The sequence below is a fragment of the Geotrypetes seraphini genome, chromosome 4 (assembly GCF_902459505.1).
Source record: "Geotrypetes seraphini chromosome 4, aGeoSer1.1, whole genome shotgun sequence".
NCBI classification, from domain to species: domain Eukaryota; kingdom Metazoa; phylum Chordata; class Amphibia; order Gymnophiona; family Dermophiidae; genus Geotrypetes; species Geotrypetes seraphini.
Window position 1 is genome coordinate 316,509,392 of NC_047087.1, and position 21,378 is coordinate 316,530,769.

Genomic DNA, 21,378 nt, shown 5'->3' on the forward strand with positions numbered 1-21,378 from the left:
GCTGGGAATTGGAAGTGAGTGAAATTCCTCCAAGGAGACCAAAGAATGATTTTTCAATGAGTATTATGATCCATGCTGCATTCAATCTACCCTAATGCCACAAACAATTTGACTTTTCCTTGTCGTACATATTTGTTAAATACCGCAGTGCTCATTAAAGGGACTTTTTTTTCTTAACATTAGCACGATCTCCACTGATTCTTTTTGCCTGTTGTTCTATAGGAGCCAGAGAGAGGGCTATTGAGACAGACATGGAGGAAGCCACTGCTTGCCCTGGATCAGTAGCATGGAATGTTGCAACTCTTTGGGTCTCTGTTAGGTACTTGGGACCTGGATTGACCACTGTGGAAACAGGATACTGGACTAGATGGACCATGGGTCTGACCCAGTATGGCTATTTTTATGTTCTTCTGTGAGCTGATTACAGAACAATCAAGCCATTATGACATCACTGCTAAGGCTGGCTCTTAGGCATTACATTAGAGATTTTTATTCCGCCATTACCTTGCGGTTCAAGGCAGGCATTGGTGGAATGAGGCATTATGACATCACAATCTCAGCTCTGGAATGTTGCTTCTCTTTGGGTTTCTGCCAGGTACTTGGGACCTGGGTTGGCCACTCTTGGAAACAAGGATAGTGGTCTGAAACGTGGTCTGAAACATGCGGCCCACCAGGTACTATTTTGAGGCCCTCAGTATGTTTATCATAACACAAACGTAAAATAAAAGAGTTTCTTGATCATATGTCTCTTTAGCTATAAATTACAATATTATTATCAAGACTTAGCCAAAAGGAAAGATTTACAAACTTGAAAGAGTTTTACCTCATGCAAAATTGTCATTTCTTTAATAAGACATTAACTATTTTTTCTGAGGCCCTCCAAGTATCTATAAGTCCAAAATGTGGCCCTGCAAAGGGTTGGTGTTGGAGACCACTGGGCTAGATGTCTGACCCAGTATGGCTGTTCTTATGTGAGCCAATTAGGACAGTCAGCCTTTGTGACATCATTAATGAGGTTGGCTCATAGGCATTATGACATCATAACCTCAGCTCTGGAAAGTTGCTACTCTGGGTTTCTGCCAAGTACTTGTGACCTAGATTAGCCATTGTGGAAACAGGATACTGGCACAGATGGACCACTGATCTGACCCAGTATGGCTATTCTATGTTCTTAAGAAGAATTGAAAAAGTCAATACCAAAACCTGTTAAGTACATTTAAAAAAAAAAATAAAAAATTCTCACAGATGCCTTCATAGATAGCCATAGGATAGGTGACATTGGCACCAAATGCCTTTATTTGCAATGCCTATGATTGTCTGTGAAAATTCTTTCTTATCTTGATTAGAATTCTTGAAATAAAAATGTTTATTTATCCAGAAAACAGCTTTTAGCGCTCACCTCTCAGAGAGCCAGCCAAAGTTCATTTTTTAGTTCAAAGCCGACGCTGCGTCTCCTCTCTCAATCCCCGCCAGAGTCGGAAGTCTTCTCCGACTCTGGTGAGGTTCAATAGAGGAGCCGCGGCGGGGGCTTTGAACAAAAAAAATGAACTTTGTCTGGCCGGAGCCGACAAGCCCGCTGCGAGACAGAGAGATGCGTGGTAAGCGCGCATGCGCACTCTGCCAGCCACGGAACTACAGATCAGGCAACACGGCGTTAAGAGTGCGCATGCGCGCTTAGCGTTTTATTATTATAGATAGTAATGTAATGTAATGTAATTTATTTCTTATATACCGCTACATCCGTTAGGTTCTAAGCGGTTTACAGAAAATATACATTAAGATTAGAAATAAGAAAGGTACTTGAAAAATTCCCTTACTGTCCCGAAGGCTCACAATCTAACTAAAGTACCTGGAGGGTAATAGAGAAGTGAAAAGTAGAGTTAGAGGAAAAATAAAAATAAAATAAACATTTTAACAAGACAGCATTGATCTAAATACTTTGGAATGTAGAAGAGAGGAGAGAAAGGAATAGAAGCAGAAGGGGGAGCCGTTGAACAGTAGAATTCTGCAGCATCCACTATCTCCTCCTCTCCCTATTGGCTAAGGCTCTTAACATTTGCATATCTTCTTCCCATTGGCTAAGGCTCTTTGCCTGCATTGTGATGTCATAGAGCTTTATGGTTATAGAAACCTAGAAACATGATGGCAGATGAAGGCCAAATGGTCCATGTAATGTAATGTCATGTAATTTATTTCTTATATACCGCTACATCCGTTAGGTTCTAAGCGGTTTACAGAAAATATACATTAAGATTAGAAATAAGAAAGGTACTTGAAAAATTCCCTTACTGTCCCGAAGGCTCACAATCTAACTAAAGTACCTGGAGGGTAATAGAGAAGTGAAAAGTAGAGTTAGAGGAAAAATAAAAATAAAATAAACATTTTAACAAGACAGCATTGATCTAAATACTTTGAAAGGTAGAAGAGAGGAGAGAAAGGAATAGAAGCATGATGAAGTGATGAAGTGGAGCAAGTAAGTTTAGGAGGAGCGATTGACGTTTCCAGAAAGGGCTTCTTCAGGGAAGAGACTTGGCAGACAGTCCCAGGATGCCTATGTCTCCTCCCCTGCGATGTTCTCCCATCCATGCATTCCCTCCCAGACACACTGCCCGTGCCCCAGCCGCTCCAAGGAGGCTGCCCCAGATGAGGCCCACGGTGAATGCTGGATTCTCTCCTCTGCGGGAAAGCCGCCCGGAGCCGACAGTCGATCTTCTTAGCGAATTGCAGGGGGGGAATAGTTAACACTCTTGGTAGTATCGGGTCTGTGTGCTCTCTGTGGTTGTGGCTGGTCTCGTTGCTGCTTAGGTGTAATAGCAGTTGATCTCCACTGCTGCTGATATTTAAAAGCAGGCAGATTGATCTCTCCAATGGACTGCAGGGGGAGGAGTTCACACTCCTGGCAGGATCGGGTCTGTGGGTTCTTGGTGGTTGCGGTAGGTCTCGCTGCTGCTTGTATGTAAAAGCAGTTGTTTTTCTGCTGCTGCTGATATTTAAAGCAGGTAGATTGATCTCTTAAACGGGATATAGGGGGAGGAGCTCACATGCCTGGCTGGATCGGGGCAAGGGCTCCTATTATAGGCAGCTGGTCTTGCTGCTACTTAGGTGTTAAAGCAGTTGATCTTCCTAGCGGACTGCAGGAGGTGTGGAGCTCACACTCCTGTCATGATCTGGTCTATGGGCTCTTGGTAGTTGCGGTTGGTCCCAATGCTGCTTAGGTGTAAAAGCAGTTGTTCTCCCACTGCTGCTGATATTTAAAAGCAGGTAGATTGATCTATCCAATGGAATGCTGGGGGAAGATCTTATATGTCTGGCTGGATCGTGGCAAAGGGTTCCTGGTAGTGGCGGCTGGTCCTATTGCTGCTTAGGTGTAAAAACAGATAGTCTAAGACAGAAACGACTGAAGACTGAACCAATAGCCTAAATGACTCTAAATCAAAATATTTCTCAATCGTACGCAATTTCCAAAGGACAGAAACCATTTCTTTATCATTAAATCCGTCTGAACTTCCAAGGTAAGATGACGATCTAACACAACACCCAAAATTTTAATAGTATTAGATATTGGGAAATTATGTCCATTAAGTTGAAGTACATTTTCATTTGGACAAGCTAAAAAGAACTTTGTTTTTTCGGGGTTAAGTTTGAGTTTAAAATTAATGATCCATTTCTCTATTTGTGCCAGAATTACTGAAATCTAATGTTTTATATCTGCTGTAAATGACATCAATGGGACATAAGAACATAAGAATCGCCTCTGCCGAGTCAGACCATAGGTCCATCGTGCTCAGCAGTCCGCACTCGCGGCGGCCCCCCAGGTCCATGACCTGTAGTGTTCTTTCACTTAAGACATTTTATCCTTTATAATACCCCTCTAGCTATACCCCTCAATCCCCTTTTCCTTTAGGAACATGTCCAACCCCTTTTTGAAACCCAAAATCGTACTCTGCTCTACCACCTCCCCCGGAAGCGCATTCCAGGTATCCACCACCCGCTGGCTGAAGAAGAACTTCCTAGCATTTGTTCTGAATCTGTCTCCCTTCAGTTTTCTTGCGTGCCCTCTTGTTTTTGTTTCCCCCGCCAGTCTGAAGAATCTGCCCCTCTCCACCTTCTCTATACCCTTCATGATCTTGTAAGTTTCTATCATGTCCCCTCTAAGTCTCCGTTTTTCCAGAGAAAAGAGCCCTAGTTTCTCCAGACTCTCAGCATATGAAAGGTCTTCCATGCCCCTTATCATCTTTGTTGCTCTTCTCTGGACCCTCTCGAGCGTCGCCATATCCTTCTTAAGGTACGGTGACCAGTATTGAACGCAGTATTCCAGATGCGGGCGTACCATCGCCCGATATAGCGGCAGGATAGCTTCTTTGGTTCTGGTAGTGATTCCTTTTTTAATAATTCCCAACATTCTGTTCGCCTTCTTGGAGGCCGCTGCGCATTGTGCTCCCGACTTCATTGATTGGTCCACTAAAACCCCCAAGTCCCTTTCTAGGTTGCTCTTCCCCAATACCCTCCCCCCCCCCCCATCGTGTAGCTGAACATCGGGTTTCCTTTCCCTATGTGCAAGACTTTGCATTTCTCTACATTGAAACACATTTGCCATTTATTTGCCCATTCACTCAGTTTGTACATCTATGCCGATGATAGTAATATCATCGGCATACATGTAAAATTTAACCTTCAGATTTTGCAATAAATTACCCAACTAGGGACTCCTTTTATCAAGCCGCGCTAGCGGGGTTAACGCGTGCAACTTTTCATCATGTGTTAACCCCTGCCCTGGCCTAAAAACTACCGCCCGCTCAAGGGAGACGTTAGCGACTAGCTTGATAAAAGGAGCCCTAGGTAAATGTTAAACAAAGTTGGTGATAATGGAGAACCTTGTGGGACCCAAGAAACAGAGATCATGCCTAGATGGAAGATTTAGCACACACCTTTTCAGTAGCTCAAGGCGAGTTACATTAGGTACAGTTAGGGTTACCAGACGTCCGGAAAGGCTTTTCAAAACCCGGCACTTTGTCTGGGTTTTGAAAAGCCTCCTGAAATCGCGACAGGCAGGGAGGTGGTCTGTGCATGCACGGAAGCCCCACGATGATGTCACGCATGTGCGCGTGTGATGTCATCAAGTGGCATCCACGCCTGCGTGGACTTCCTCCATGCCTGGCAAAAGCAGGCAGCGGGGGGTGGGGCTAGGGTGGGACTGGGGGTGGGATTAGGGCATTACAGGGCAGGGATGGGCAGAACTAGGCGGATCTAGGGAGGAGGGTCCGGATTTTCCAATTGGAAAATCTGGCAACCCTAGGTACAGTGGATCTGTCATTGTCCTTTGAGGAGTCACAATCTAAGTTTGTGCCTGGGGCAGTGGAGGGTTAAGTGACTTTTCCAAGGTTACTGGAAGCATCAGAAGGTTTTGAGCCCTGGCTTCCCTGGAGCTCCAGCCAGTGTTTTAATTACTATGACTAGATTAAAGGGAACCTAAGCTAGATGGGGGGAGGAAGGAGCATACCGAAAAAAGGGTGGGGGAGGTTCTTTGGCTATTCATTGGATACAAACTCCACCTGCCGGGTCTTTCCCCAATTCTGAGACAAACTTTCTCTCACCTTAAAACAAGAAACTACCTCAAATGTTCAGTCCCTTAAATCTCTCCAGATCTTAACTTCCCAGTGCAGTTGCAAAGTCCTTTAAATCACACCAAATAGCTACCAGGATAAAATTAAAAAGAAAGAGTAACGGTCAGAGAAAAGGCTACCTATAGCCTCTAGTCAGCCACCAGCCACATGACTCTGTTATCTTTCAAGCAACGGACGTCACCAGCTCCCTCTTACAGACTGAGCTACAACACTGGCAGCAAGACTCGATGAGAATTCAAACTAGCAAGTTTTCACGTTTCATGTTGCTTTAATTCTTGATATAATGTCCATCACATTGCGACTGGGCAATTTACATGCACTCCAATAAGCTAAAAGTAGAGGAAGGAAAAGAGATGACAACACACGAGAGGAGGAGGAAACAGGACAGATGGAGGAGGAGAGTGGAAGGTTACCCAGCAGCTGCCATCATGGGTAACAGGCAGAGATGAAGTGTGGAAGCCTATAGGGAAATGTGTGTTATTATTGGGGGGGGTTAGTATTAGAGGGAAGTAACCTTGAAAGAGATTTGGGTGTACTGGTGGACACAACAATGAAGTTAACAGCATAATGCGCAGCAGCCGCGAAGAAGGCAAACAGAATGTTGGGTATTATTAAGAAAGGTATTACGACCAGAACGAGAGAAGTCATCCTGCCGTTGTATCGGGCAATGGTGCGCCCGCACCTGGAGTACTGTGTTCAGTATTGGTCACCATACCTTAAGAAGGATATGGCAATACTTGAGAGGATCCAGAGGAGAGCGACACGAATGATTAAGGGCATGGAAAACCTTTCATACACTGAAAGATTGGAGAGGCTGGAGCTCTTCTCCCTGGAAAAGCGGAGACTCAGAGGAGACATGATAGAGACCTACAAGATCATGAAGGGCATAGAGAAAGTAGAGAGAGATAGATTCTTCAAACTTTCAAAATATATAAGAACAAGAGGGCATTCGGAAAAATTGGAAGGGGACAGATTCAAAACAAATGCTAGGAAGTTTTTCTTTACCCAGCGTGTGGTGGACATCTGGAATGCGCTTCCAGAGGACATAATAGGGCAGAGTACGGTACTGGGGTTCAAGAAAGGATTGGACAATTTCCTGCTGGAAAAAGGGATAGAGGGGTATAGATAGAGGGCTACTGCACAGGTCCTGGACCTGTTGGGCCGCCGCACGGGTCTGACCCAGTGGAGGCATTGCTTATATTCTTATGTTCTTATTCAAACACTAGAAAGGTGGAAGCGGATTGAATAAATATGAATAAATAAAGCTATTCCGCTTGTGCAATGTAAGAGCACTATTCCCAGCGGGTCTTTTTCTTCAAAGAGTGGTGGTAAACGGTATCCCCTCAAAAACGTCGAGAGTGACCAGTGGAGTGCCGCAGGGCTTGGTCTTGGGCCCGATGCTATTTAATATCTTTGTAGGGGATCTGACTCAGGGACTTCAAGGCAAAATTACACTATTTGCCGACGACGCTAAACTATGCAGCGTTGTGGTCAGGGCCTCAGAACCTGACAGCGCAACCAGGCCCAACACTATGGAGCAAGACCTGCTTGTGTTGGAAAAATGGTCCAGTACTTGGCAACTAAACTTTAATGCCAAAAAATGTAAAGTAATGCACCTTGAGAGCAGAAATCCATGCAAAACATACACCTTGATGGTGAAAACTTAACAAGAACTACTGCAGAAAGGGACTTGGGAGTTCTCATCCGGGAAGATATGAAAGCTGCTAATCAGGTGAAGAAAGCTTCAGCAAAGGCCAGACAAATGCTGGGTTGCATCAGAAGGAGCTTTATCAGCCGGAAGCCATACTACTGTTATATAGATCCATGGTGAGACCTCACCTGGAGTACTGTGTCCAATTTTGGAAGCCACATTATCAAAAGGATGTGAAGAGGATGGAGTCGATCCAGAGAATGGCCACTAGGATGGTCTCAGGTTTTAAAGACATCCCTTATGAAGAACTCCTGATCAGACTGCGCTTATATTCTCTTGAGGAGTGCAGAGAAAGGGGGGACATGATAGAAACATTTAAATACATTATGGATCACATCAAAGTGGAGGAGGAAATCTTTTTTCTAAAGGGTCCCACGGTGACAAGAGGGCATCTACTAAAACTTAAGGGAGGAAGATTTCATGGTAACACTTCTTCACCGAACGGGTGGCCAGGTGGTCGAGGCCAGTAGCGTGCTCGACTTCAAGAGTCGATGGGACAAACAGGTAGGAGTACTACAGAACTATGCTCAAATGATAGATACTCCAGGGAAGAAGGGTTCTTGAGTAGGCAGGCTAGTTGGGAGGGAGGGTTCTTGAGTGGGCCCTTTTCTGCCGTCATATTCTATGTTTCTAAGATGATTATTTATGCTTGTGTTGACAGATGAATGCGAGTGGAGGGGTGAATAAGCCCTGAAGAAACGGCTATACGCCGTGAAACGTTGGCCTATAAACAGCATCACTCATAACTTCACAATTTTTGAAGGCAGCTTACGCATTTTGTCCTGCATAAGGTAGTGGACATTGCACATTCCCCATTGCCGATGATGTGGGTGGAGGAGGTTTGAGCATTTTTATGCTCTGCCATATTACCTGAGGCTTTTTCTTCCGTTGTGGATAGTGCTCTTACATTGCACAAGTGGAATAGCTTTATTTATTAATAAATGTTATTAGTCAAATGCATCTTTACTTAAGAAGGTCTTAAGGGCAGATTTAAATCTCTCTAGCAAAGTTTCCAGCTAAAGAGAAGAATGCCCCAAACACTGCAATTTTGTACACAACACCAAGGCACCCTAGTCCATTATACTCTAAGGACGAGTTAGCATTTAGCTAGCGTGCCTTAGTAAAAGACCCCCTACGATCTCTAACAAATTACCACTTAGAGGCAATGCTTACAAACAGCTCAGTCACCGCACAGGACTTAGCTGTATATTTCAACACCAAGATCGATATTTTAAGGTCTACTCTGCTGCAAAAAAGAACACAATTGCATTCTCTAATTTCAACCAACATTCCTTAACAAATCGCTGTCCTCATTACTACCATTCATCCTCTCTATGATCTCAAATGGCTTAAGGACTACTACTACCAGTATTTATCATTTCGATAGCACTGAAAGGCGTACGTAGCACTGTAAATTTGGCATTCAATTGACGGTCTCTTCTCAGAAGAGCTTACAATCTAATTTAGACAGACAGACAGGGCATCTCAGGGTTGGGGAGTTTCTAGCAGCAGGACAGGCTCATTTCCATAAGAATGGAAACTTGCTATCTTATTTCCAAAAATTAAAAATACAAATCTATCTATTTCAGATCCAGCAAATTATCATCCAGGTGCCAATCTTCCATTTATATCAAAAGTAGCAGAATCTGTCGTTTTTTAAAACTCCAAGACTACATTCAAAAAACAAACACACTGTGCCCATACCAAACAGCATTCAGGAAAACACAATGTGCTGCAACAGCTCTTTTAGGTTGATCATTGGAATGAGCTTCCAGTGCAGGTGATCGAGGCCAGCAGCGTGCCAGATTTTAAGAGAAAATGGGATGCCCATGTCGGTTCTCAAAGAGAGTAGAGTTAAAGGGACGGGTCATCAGAGTCGGACTCTCTAAGAGGGAGTTAGGGGGGAGGGTCAATAGAGTGGGCAGACTTGATGGGCTATGGCCCTTTTCTGCCGTTATTTTCTATGTTTCTATGTTTGCAGGGCCTTTGATCAATCCAAACCGGTTATTATGATCACTTTGGATCTATCCACAGCTTTTGATTTAATAGATGAGAAGAAATTGATATACGTGATAGAGTTCTAGAATTTCTTAGGTTCTGACAATTTCTTAGGTAATTCTTATGTAATCCCTATGATAATCCTTATGTAAAGCTACAATTCTTGTAACCTCCTGGTAAATCTTATGTAATCCGCCTTGAACTGCAAGATAATGGCGGAATAGAAATCACTAATGTAATGTAATATAATTTTTCTCCTCTTACTTATCCAAACATCCATATAAATCAATGTCAACAATTTTTGAGTCAAAAATTGGGATACCCCAAGGGTCAATCCTATCACCACTGCTCTCAATCTTTTCCTGGCCCCTTTACTAACCTTAGGTCAATCACTGGGCTTCACATTCTATGTATGTGCAGATGATATACAGATTCTCCATAAACTCGACAATAATACCGAGGCTGAGATCAATGACATCAACATAAACCTAACTATCATTTCAAACTGGCTAATTCAATATAGGTTTAAATTAAACCCAGAAAAGTATAAACCATCTTATTTGATCCTACAGCCCAATTTAACCTTTCTGCTCCAATCTTGCAAACTGGTTCCTTTTATAAAGTCAACACGCATTCTTGGTGTCATCTTAGACTCACAACTCTCGTTTACTGTGCATAAGAACTAGAGGGCATTCGGAAAAATTAAAAGGGGATAGATTCAGAACCAATGCTAGGAAGTTCTTCTTCACCCAACGGGTGGTGGATACCTGGAATGCGCTTCCAGAGGGCGTGATAGGACAAGGTACGGTACTGGAGTTCAAGAAGGGATTGGACAATTTTCTGAAGGAAAAGGGGATGGATGGGTATAGATAGAGGGTTACATACAGGTTCTGGACCTGATGGGCCGCCGCGTGAGCGGACTGCTGGGCATGACCCAGCAGAGGCACTGCTTATGTTCTTATATTTTTCAGGTACTTAAAAGATAGTTTTTTCAGACTATGGCAAGTAAAATTGATCTGCTCATTAATCTTTTCCTCAGCTCTCAATATCTTTAATTCACTCATTAGTAATTCAATAGATAGACTACTGTAATTCACTATTTGCCGGCATCTGGAATAAAGAACTATGCAGACTTCAAATTGTCCAAACTACTGCCATCCAATTGATTCACAATGCCAGGAAATATGATCATGTCACCCCATTACTAAAGGAATCCCATTGGTTCCCTATTCCCCACTGAATAACATAGAAAACACTACTAGGTGTCTACAAGACTCTTCAATCTACTTACTTCTTACACACCTCATAGAACATTAAGATCTGCTGATTAAAACCAATTAGTCATCCCATCTTATCATAAAGTCATCCATGAACAAATTCATGAATCATCTTTTTCTATAAATGGCCCTACCCTTTGGAACAAACTCCAAGTTACTTTACACATTCATACTTCTCTCGAAAGATTTAAATCAGATCTGTAAAATTTCCTCTTTAAAGAGGCATAGAGGATACATAGGGGAGAGTGTGGCACAATGGTTAAAGCTATAACCTCAGCACCCTCGGGTTGTGGGTTCAAACTCACACTGCTCCTTGTGAACCTGAGCAAGTCACTTAATCCCCCCATTGGCCCAGGTACATTAGATAGATTGTGAGCCCACCAGGACAGACAGGGAAAAATGCTTGAGTACCTGAATAAATTCATGTAAACCATTCTGAGCTCAACAGTAGAGAAAAATAAATAAATACTCCTCACTCAGGACATGTTTGTATTCCATTGTTGTCTTTTTCATATCACTTTTTACTTTACTTTAATTTAAATTGTAAGCCACCTAGAAGGTTTCCCCAATGAAGTGGGATAGAAAATTTTAATAAACTTGAATTGAAGAGGGCAATGCATTCCACAGAGAAGGACCAGTCACCGAAGAGATTCTACTATGCATGGAGTCATATGTAATTTGTCTAGTGTTTGGAGGAATAGAAAAATGAGCACATTCTTCAAATGCAGACCTTTTATCCTAACGAGAAAGGGGTGGTGGAGGGCACAGCATGGCAGCTCTTCTTCAGTTTCCCTCCTCAGTTTTTCTGCCATTGGGGCCCATCCTCAGTTGGCTTGGAAACCAGAACATAAGAATAGCCTTACTGGGTCAGACCAATCCTTTTACCTCCTTTTACCAATCAAGCCTAGCAGCCCATTCTCACGGTGGCCAATCCAGTTTGATACTGCGTACCAGCAGGATTGAATTTTTCGGCACTTGTTGATTTAGATTTGGTGTATCCCGCTTTGATGCCCATGGTCCTCCATCTATGAGATTCTTCCCATTCTGGACCCCTGAAGGAGTATTTCTCCGAAACATGGACTGTGTCGAGTCCTGCATCTTCATACATGAGATCCAAGAAAAGGAGCAGAGTGTGCCTGGTCTTCAAAACCCTTCTTTATTGGTAGCATTGAAAATGCGTGCAAACAGTCTGAAAAAGTCCCATAAATATGGCGGATAATAATTTCAAATCATGGACTCGACACGGCCCACGTTTCGGCTATAGGGCCTGCATCAGGAGTCCCAAGTGATAAAAACAAACCAATAATGATATCCAAATTCCACCAAAAGATAAGACCAACCACAAATGAAATCCAAATGCAGTACGCCAGCTGCAACTTCACAAAGCGCGACACTTAAGTGTAAAATATTGATGTGACACATTTTAATGGCTACCAATAAAGAAGGGTTTTGAAGACCAGGCACGCTCTGCTCCTTTTCTTGGATCTGGCTCCTGCTTGGGCAGAGGGGACTGTCTCCTTCGAAGTTGCTGGTCTCCATACACGAGAACCAACATTGCATCAACTTCAGTGAAAGATCCTGTGCTCCGCACATCGTCTCTGCAGTTTTTTCCTTTGGTTTTCATCGTTTGACTTTTCACTGCAGACTAGTTAGACTTCTTCTCTTGTTATACATCAAACAGGAACGGCACAAAGCAGCAAAACATATGAATTGAATAGCAAAAAGCACAATGTGGCTATAAACTGGCCAAGTTACATCAATCGGATATTAGCAGCATGAAAACAGATCACTACGTTCTGAAAATTTCGCTCTACTGAAGATGAATGCTATCCCGAGGCTTGTTGAGACTGGCAAAATGACTTTGGGCTCCTTTTGCAAAGGTGCGTTCGGCCTTAATTCACGGAATAGTGCGCACTAAAATGCCATACGCGCTAGCTGCTACCGCCTCCTCTTGAGCAGACGGTAGTTTTTCGGGTAGCGTGTGCTAGCATGCGCTAATCCGGTGCGTGCGCTAAAATCATTAGTGCACCTTTGTAAAAGGAGCCCTTTATGCTGTGTAGGAGTTAAAATATGGAACTCCCTTGTAGGCCAAATACGAAACTGTAGTGGAAAGGGCATGTTTAGAAAATGACTCAAGACGCAATTCTTTGTAGAAGCCTTTTTTAGCCAATAATTTTCCGCTCTCCACATTTGATGAATTATTCATGAGTCTCATTATATAAGCTGTGGTATTAGTTGGTAGATATGTTTTCTGAGGATTGTTTGTGAGTATGTTTTATCATGTTTTTAGAAAATTATGTATGTAAATTATGTAAACCGTTTAATTTTAAACGGTATAGAAATTAAAAATAAATAAAATGATCAAAAAACAACATTGCATCGCATTGCACACGACATTCAAAAGCTAAACGGTACTTAGCTTCTGCCCCACTGCCCATGGCTCTCTCACTGTCTTTAGCCCAGTCCATTCCCGTCCTCACTCCTTGAACACAATCAAAATCCCAACGGGAGTATCCCGTTTCGCATACAGCATCGTCAGGGGTAGAAGTGTCAATCCTGTAATGCTTCAGGCTGCTCAGACAGAGGCGTCGCTTTTTAAAGCAGCTCATCAGCTTTCATCATCACTCCTGCGCCTCCTACAGGAATGCTTTCCACTCAATGGCACTTCTATGTGAAAGGTGGTATATCAAACTTTATTAAGTAAAAAAATATAGGGGTCCTTCTACTAAGGCAGGCTAAATGCTAAGACGCCCATAGGATCTAAAAGGCGCCTTAGCATTTCAAACGCACTAATCTTTAGCGTGCGCTACATCAGCACAAGCTAAATCGATTAGCTAAAACGGTTAATGGGCCTTACTAAAAGGACCCCATAGTGTCACACAGTGACATGACTTTCTAAGAAAATCCCTACCAGGGATCCAAAGAGACTCAGACTCATAATACAAGCCAATGTTAATGGTCAGCTGCTATTTATGAGATATTACCTCAGACTGTATGTATAATTTGATAACAATTTGATAACTTTATGTAGCATGTTATTCAGAAAGACACGGGGGAAGCCACTGCTACTCTTTGGGATTCTGGAATCTTGTTACTCTTTGGGATTCTGGAATGTTGCTACTCTTTGGGATTCTAGAATCTTGCTCCTCTTTGGGATTCTGGAATCTTGCTACTCTTTGGGATTCTAGAATCTTGTTACTCTTTGGGATTCTGGATTCTAGAATCTTGTTACTCTTTGGGATTCTGGAATGTTGCTACTCTTTGGGATTCTAGAATCTTGTTACTCTTTGGGAGTCTGGAATGTTGCTACTCTTTAGGATTCTAGAATCTTGTTACTCATTGGGAGTCTGGAATGTTGCTACTCTTTGGGATTCTAGAATCTTGTTACTCTTTGGGATTCTGGAATGTTGCTACTCTTTGGGATTCTAGAATCTTGTTACTCATTGGGAGTCTGGAATGTTGCTACTCTTTGGGATTCTAGAATCTTGTTACTCTTTGGGATTCTGGAATGTTGCTACTCTTTGGGATTCTAGAATCTTGCTCCTCTTTGGGATTCTAGAATCTTGTTACTCTTTGGGATTCTGGACTCTAGAATCTTGTTACTCTTTGGGAGTCTGGAATGTTGCTACTCTTTGGGATTCTAGAATCTTGTTACTCTTTGGGATTCTGGAATGTTGCTACTCTTTGGGATTCTAGAATCTTGTTACTCATTGGGAGTCTGGAATGTTGCTACTCTTTGGGATTCTAGAATCTTGCTCCTCTTTGGGATTCTAGAATCTTGTTACTCTTTGGGATTCTGGACTCTAGAATCTTGTTACTCTTTGGGAGTCTGGAATGTTGCTACTCTTTGGGATTCTAGAATCTTGTTACTCTTTGGGATTCTGGAATGTTGCTACTCTTTGGGATTCTAGAATCTTGTTACTCATTGGGAGTCTGGAATGTTGCTACTCTTTGGGATTCTAGAATCTTGTTACTCTTTGGGATTCTGGAATGTTGCTACTCTTTGGGATTCTAGAATCTTGCTCCTCTTTGGGATTCTAGAATCTTGTTACTCTTTGGGATTCTGGACTCTAGAATCTTGTTACTCTTTGGGAGTCTGGAATGTTGCTACTCTTTGGGATTCTAGAATCTTGTTACTCTTTGGGATTCTGGAATGTTGCTACTCTTTGGGATTCTAGAATCTTGTTACTCTTTGGGATTCTGGAATGTTGCTACTCTTTGGGATTCTAGAATCTTGTTACTCATTGGGAGTCTGGAATGTTGCTACTCTTTGGGATTCTAGAATCTTGTTACTCTTTGGGAGTCTGGAATGTTGCTACTCTTTGGGATTCTAGAATCTTGTTACTCATTGGGAGTCTGGAATGTTGCTACTCTTTGGGATTCTAGAATCTTGCTCCTCTTTGGGATTCTAGAATCTTGTTACTCTTTGGGATTCTGGACTCTAGAATCTTGTTACTCATTGGGAGTCTGGAATGTTGCTACTCTTTGGGATTCTAGAATCTTGTTACTCTTTGGGAGTCTGGAATGTTGCTACTCTTTGGGATTCTAGAATCTTGTTACTCTTTGGGAGTCTGGAATGTTGCTACTCTTTGGGATTCTAGAATCTTGCTCCTCTTTGGGATTCTAGAATCTTGTTACTCTTTGGGATTCTGGACTCTAGAATCTTGTTACTCTTTGGAAGTCTGGAATGTTGCTACTCTTTGGGATTCTAGAATCTTGTTACTCTTTGGGAGTCTGGAATGTTGCTACTCTTTGGGATTCTAGAATCTTGTTACTCTTTGGGATTCTGGATCTTGTTACTCTTTGGGATTCTATATGGAATGTTGCTACTCCTTGGGTTTTGGCCAGGTACTAGGGCCCTGGATTGGCCTCGGTGAGAATGGGCTACTAGGTTTCATGGACCATTGGTCTGACCCAGTAAGGCTATTCTTATGTTCTTATATTCTATGTAACAATATGTTGCCTGTAACCCACCTAGAACTCTAATTAAGGAGAATTCAGTGGGATAGAAGATTACACGTAGCATAATACAACATTATGTAGTCTGTTTCTCAGAGATATTCTCAGCAACTTCCAGGAATTAGTATTCTGAGTGGTGTGCAATGGGCAAAAGTGAATCGATTTTTCACACTTTCAAAAATTTGCAAAGACTAAGTTACATGGAACTTCTCTCGTATGAGGAAAGACTAAAAAGGTTAGGGATCTTTAGCTTGTAGAAGAGAAGGCTGAGGGGAGATAGGATTGAAGTCTACAAAATCATGAGTGCAGTAAAAATTACAAAGACTAGGGGACACTCGATGAAATTGCAGGGAACTGCTCTTAAAACCAATAGAAAGAAATGTTTTTTTCATTCGGAGAATATTTAAGCTCTGGAACGTGTTGCCAGAGGATGTGGTAGGAGCGGTTAATGTAGCTGGTTTAAAAAAAGCTTTGGCTAAATTCCTGGAGGAAAAGTCCATAGTCTGCTATTGAGGCAGACACGGTGGAAGACACCGGATCGGCAGCATGGAATGTTGCTACTATTTGATTTTCTCCAAAAAGTAAAAAAAAAAAAAAAAAAGTCAAACTATACTTTGACCAAAATGACAGTGTTGGCAACAATGTAATTTAAGTAATACTGTAAACCTATTTATTATTAAATATAGGGCCTCCTATAACACAGTTATTGCAGGTCCCAATCTTCAAGCCTTTAATCATGTGACTCTCTTCCCATAATCACAGTCCAATCTTTTGAGACGGGTTTTACCATAACATGATCATACCAGAAACATAAAATGCCTAAAATGTAAAAATATGGATAATACATTGGGTCATGCTTTTTGGTTATGTCCCAAAATGCAGAAATTTTGGAAATCTGTTTGTGTTTTTCTTGGATCCATTATTTCTAGAATTGTGGTTCCTTCCCCCCAGATGGGACAGGATTTTTAAGAAAGGGGTTAGGGAATTATTTTGTAAATCCTTTATTATAGGTCAAAAATGTATTTTACCACATTGGTTGGAAGAAAGTCCACCCTCATTTTGGCATTGGAGGGCATCATTTCATGCTCTTATGATAATGGAAGCTAGGCCGACCCCCCCATCAGAGTAAATTTGGGATGACCTGGGAACCTTATATACAGCAATTATCAGTCAAAGCAGGAGTGAACTCATTACATTTGTAATCAGAAAGTGAAGAGCTATTTATTAGTAATATTTGGGAATAGGATGGGGGAGGGAGAAGTGGGGGAATTGGAAGGGGGGAGGTACTTTATCGTGTTTGTAGTGTGGTGATAATTGATTGTCGATTTCTTTGAATTTATATATCTACAATTTATTAACTGAGTTGAGATGATTCTATGTAAGATTTTTGTTATGTATATTTTATTCTTAAAACTCAATAAAAAAATTATTGAACATTAAAAAAGTGACTCTTCCAATGTTTATAGAGGCTTATTTAGAAGTCAGAAGTTATCAGAGTCTCTGGGCAGTTTTTGTGTGAAAGAACTGGAGGAAGAAGCTAGCCAATAGCTGGTGAATGTGTTAATGTAGGACCTAAGGGAGACTGGCAGCTCTTTGGGGAGGGGGGAGGGGGTTGCTTTAGACCCCAAGCCAGCCCTCGGGTGTATCTCAGCGAAGGGATGTAAGGGAAAGAGTGAAAAAGCAAACACACAAAGCAGGCCTGAGAAACTGCCCTAACCCCGTTTGTCAGAGTCGATTGTAAGCTCTACAGAGCAGGGGCTGCATCTTGCATGTTTTGATGTTACCTGATGCACTTCGGTTGTCTCTTACCAAACCTGCTAAACAGTTTAAAGTCTGGCCTTGCGCTGGTAATCCTGGGTCTGCCTTTGGCTCTGTTTCTGCTCAAGTGCAGGGTGGGTGTGAGGGGGCTCTCAACACTGCCTTGTCCCTTTTGGCTTGCTTTGTTTTGGATCTGTTTCGGTCCCTTCTGTCTGGGCTTCATTTCTTGCACCGACCAAGAAGCTGGAGCTGGCCTAGGGGAGGCTTTGTGCAGGAAGGTAGAGGACGCCCGGGACTAATTCGGGATCCCCCCCCCCACACACACTTTTCTAATGAGTTTCCCCTGCGATCATCCAGTAAACGGCACTGAAGTGGCTCCTCTGTCTATCTCTCCCCCCCCCCCCCCCCTCGGACGAGTCTTTGTGCTTCGCTCTTTGCCGAATAAGAGAGGCGAGCAGCCCCCCCTCCCTTGCCCATTTCCTCTCCCTCGCAGGCTGGGCAGAGGGAGATACAGATCAGGCCTGACGTCAGAGAGAAAGTGGGGGCAACGGGGCTGGGGTGGGAGGGTGGTGGCAGAGGCGCCGCAGCAGCAGCAGCAGCTCATCTGGAGCAGCGGCTCCGCTCTGGGGAGTCCTCGGGCGCTGCCGGCACCATCCGCTGCAGGTCGAGCCTAAAACTGCGCCTGGACCATGTCCCTGCCGGACTTCAGCCTCCTGCGATGGCTCAGGGAGGGCAGACAGTCCCGCAAGTTCATCCTCCTCATCGTTTTCATCGCCCTGCTGCTGGACAACATGCTTCTCACTGTCGTAGGTGAGTGAACAAGAGCCCCCCCCCCCAAAAAAAAAAAAAAACCCCAAAAAACCGGTCCTAACTCTGCCTCGACGGCTCAGATCTGTTGAAGTTGTCCTGAAGACTAGAGGGGAGTTACCCCGGGGATCTAGTTCTTGGGACTCCACACCCCACCTTCCCAAGCCTATCTCACTTTAGGCTGGGATCCCCGGATTTCAGGTTCAAGCCTAAAGTTCAGCTTTAGACCTATTTACCAAAGCTTGCAAGATGCTGGCATAATGTCCCTCGGCTCTGGGCTCCATCCCTGACTTTCTTCCATGGCTCAGATTAAATTGAAGGCACTATAGATAAAGGGCTAATCGAATCATGCGCCTTCTTGTAAGGGACTAAAGCCAGATCTTGCCTCAATATTTGGTCATAGCAACTAGTTTCAGCTGTGGGAATCTCTTGCTAGAGAACAGCAGATTTGTTCACTGTGGAACTTTCCATACGTGCGGATGGAAATGACACATCGTTTGATGTAAAATCACATTTCTATGGTACCATCATTTTCTTGTGGCAAGAGAGCAGTGCATGAGTGGGAGGGCATACTCGAAGGGATGGGATTTGACGGAGTGCCTTTCTGCGATTACGATCAAAGGGGAAGGGGTAAAACGCGGACCGTACGGACCTCGCGGATCTAAACCCGCACGTCCTTAAAAAATCTGAGGTCCGTGCCACTTTTAGTCTCGGCATAGGTCATGGTTCTAACAGACCACTATGACGCTTTAACTCTGACGGACCCTAATGCTTCTCCCTCCCTATGCCGGGACTAAAAGTGGCACGGACCTCAGATTTTTAAGGACGTGCGGGTTTAGATCCGCGAGGTCCGCGTCTTACCCCTTCCCCTTTGAGTGGCAGGGTTCTACTTTGTTGTCATTCCACGGTTGCCTGTGCGTTGTAGGTTGCTTTTCTGTTTGATAATAAAAATTGATTACACATAAAAATTGGCCCAGACCTCAGATTTTTAAGGGCGTGTGAGTTTAGATCCACGAAGTCCATGTTTTACCCTTTCCCCAATCAAAGCGGTTTACATACTATAGGGGTCTTTTTATTAAGGCATGCTAAAGGGGGAGTGGTTAAAAGCTCCAGCCTCAGCACCCTGAGGTTGTGGGTTCAAATCCACACCACTCCTTGTGACCCTGGGCAAGTCACTTAATCCCCCCATTGCCCCAGGCACGTTAGATAGATTGTGAGCCCACCGGGACAGACAGGAAAAAATTGCTTGAGTACCTGAATAAATTCATGTAAACCGTTCTGAGCTCCCCTGGGACAATATTAGAGAAAATTGAATAAATAAATAGTGTGAAAAGTTTCTATCTAGTAATCGGAGTTGAGATTGTGATGTCACAATGCCTCGTTCCACCAATAAGAGCCAGCCTCATCAGTGATGTCACAATGGCTTCATTGTCCTATACTTGGCTCACTTTTGCTACACTTTGATTTCTAATGTGACACAGTGGTTAAAGCTACAGGCTCAGCACCCCAAGGTTGTGGGTTCAAACCCCCTGCACTTCTCCTTGTGACCCTGGGCAAGTCACTTAATCCCCCCCCCTCCAAATTGCCCCAGGAACATTAGATAGATTGTGAGCCTGCCAAGAAAGACAGGGAAAATGCTTCAGTACTTGAATAAATTCATGTAAACCGTTCTGAGCTCCCCTGCGAGAATGGTATAGATAAATAAAGATTAGCGCAGATTAAATGCTAAGGCATCTATTATATTTTATGAGCGCCTGAGCATTTGATGCGAGCTACGTCAGTTAGCGCACCTTAATGAAATGACCCCATATACAGGTGTTTATTTTGAACCCGGGGCGGTGGAGGGCTAAGGAGCTGCGGCGGGAGTCAAACCGGTTTCGGGGGATGCTCACGGTCACCGAGGGAGTGTCAGGGGGGCTTCGGTCAGCCAGAGTTTGGTTAACTTTTGGAGCTTGGAAGGCCGTGTGGGGCAGGGTCGACCCTCCACCTTGGCTCAGTTCGGGCACATCTTCATTTGTACAGCTGACCGAGCTGTGTTTTCTCGTCCCGGCAAAACTGCAAGTGGGAAGCAGCTGCTCCCTGCAAGCTCTCTCTGCTTGTTTGGCTCGAGCGGCGTGATCAAGCAAGGTGTATAAATATTTATTCATGCTGCAGGTTACAGAGCTGTCGTTTCATTGGGATAAACCAATAAGGCTGTTTCACACAGGATTTGTGGACTAGAACAGTGTTATCTTGGATTAAGTAAATAGATCAGTTCACAGTGTTTACCGATTTATCACAATATATGTTTAGATTACACAATTATGAGGAAACTCCAGCAAATTAAACAATAATAATTAATTTATTTCATTTTCTCTACTGTTGTCCCAGGGGAGCTCAGGATGGTTTACATGAATTTATTCAGGCATTCAAGCAGTTTTCCCTGTCTGTCCCGGTGGGAAAAGCGGGATCAAGTGACTCGATAACTTCCGCCACACTCAGAAACACAAAGGGAGTGTAATAATCAAAAACCTCAAATACCCTTAGTGCTAATGTGGTTCTCAAAAACAGAGATTTCACGTTTTACTCCTTAACAGCAGCATCATTTTAAACCTCTTTCTAAGGCTCAACCACGCACTGTGGACTTAAACCTCCAAAAGCCACTCCTAGGCTTCAGGAATCTTGTAAAGGGGGAGAAAAAGCTTCAGATTGGTGCCTGCTGCTAATTTTATAAGCCTTCAGGCTACTTTTAGAGTTACCTCATCGGCATAAAACCCCTTCCTCCAAGTATTCCTACCTTCAGTGATAAATATTTTTTCAATAATTAATACTTTTCAAATATTTCTTTCTTTTTTTTTTTCAATTGAAAAGCTTTTATTAAACACTCCAAACAGTACAGAACAATTGCACATGAAAGGCAAAAACAAAAATACATAGAGCTGAATACCATACTCCAATATAGCACATAGAATTAAAATCAACAGCATAGACATGTGCAAGTCCTTCAAACAAATAAAACAATCTAGAATACCCCCCAGAGCACTGCCAATATCCCCCCTCCCACCCCCCAGGGACAAAGCACAATACCCACAACTCTCTATATGGTTGAGAGATAATCAATTCCAAATAGATATCAAAAGTTGAACAGGAATATGGGTATGTGATCCCCCCAAGCATCGCCCATCTGTTCCAACCCCCAGACAAACTCAAAGCCCCTGACCACCCCTACCGCAGATCCCCACAGAAGCCCGAAAATTGCGCCACA

At 43.2% G+C, this 21,378-nt stretch overlaps 1 protein-coding gene across 1 annotated transcript in view; it reads left to right on the forward strand.

Annotated features, from left to right (window-relative positions):
* The first annotated feature begins 18,016 nt into the window (after positions 1 to 18,016).
* Positions 18,017 to 21,378, forward strand: part of SLC18A2 (solute carrier family 18 member A2) — a 90,285-nt gene continuing 86,923 nt past the window's right edge. The window contains exon 1 of the mRNA XM_033940097.1: positions 18,017 to 18,137. Coding sequence (XP_033795988.1) covers positions 18,017 to 18,137 — 121 coding nt within the window. The remainder of the gene's footprint in view (positions 18,138 to 21,378) is intronic.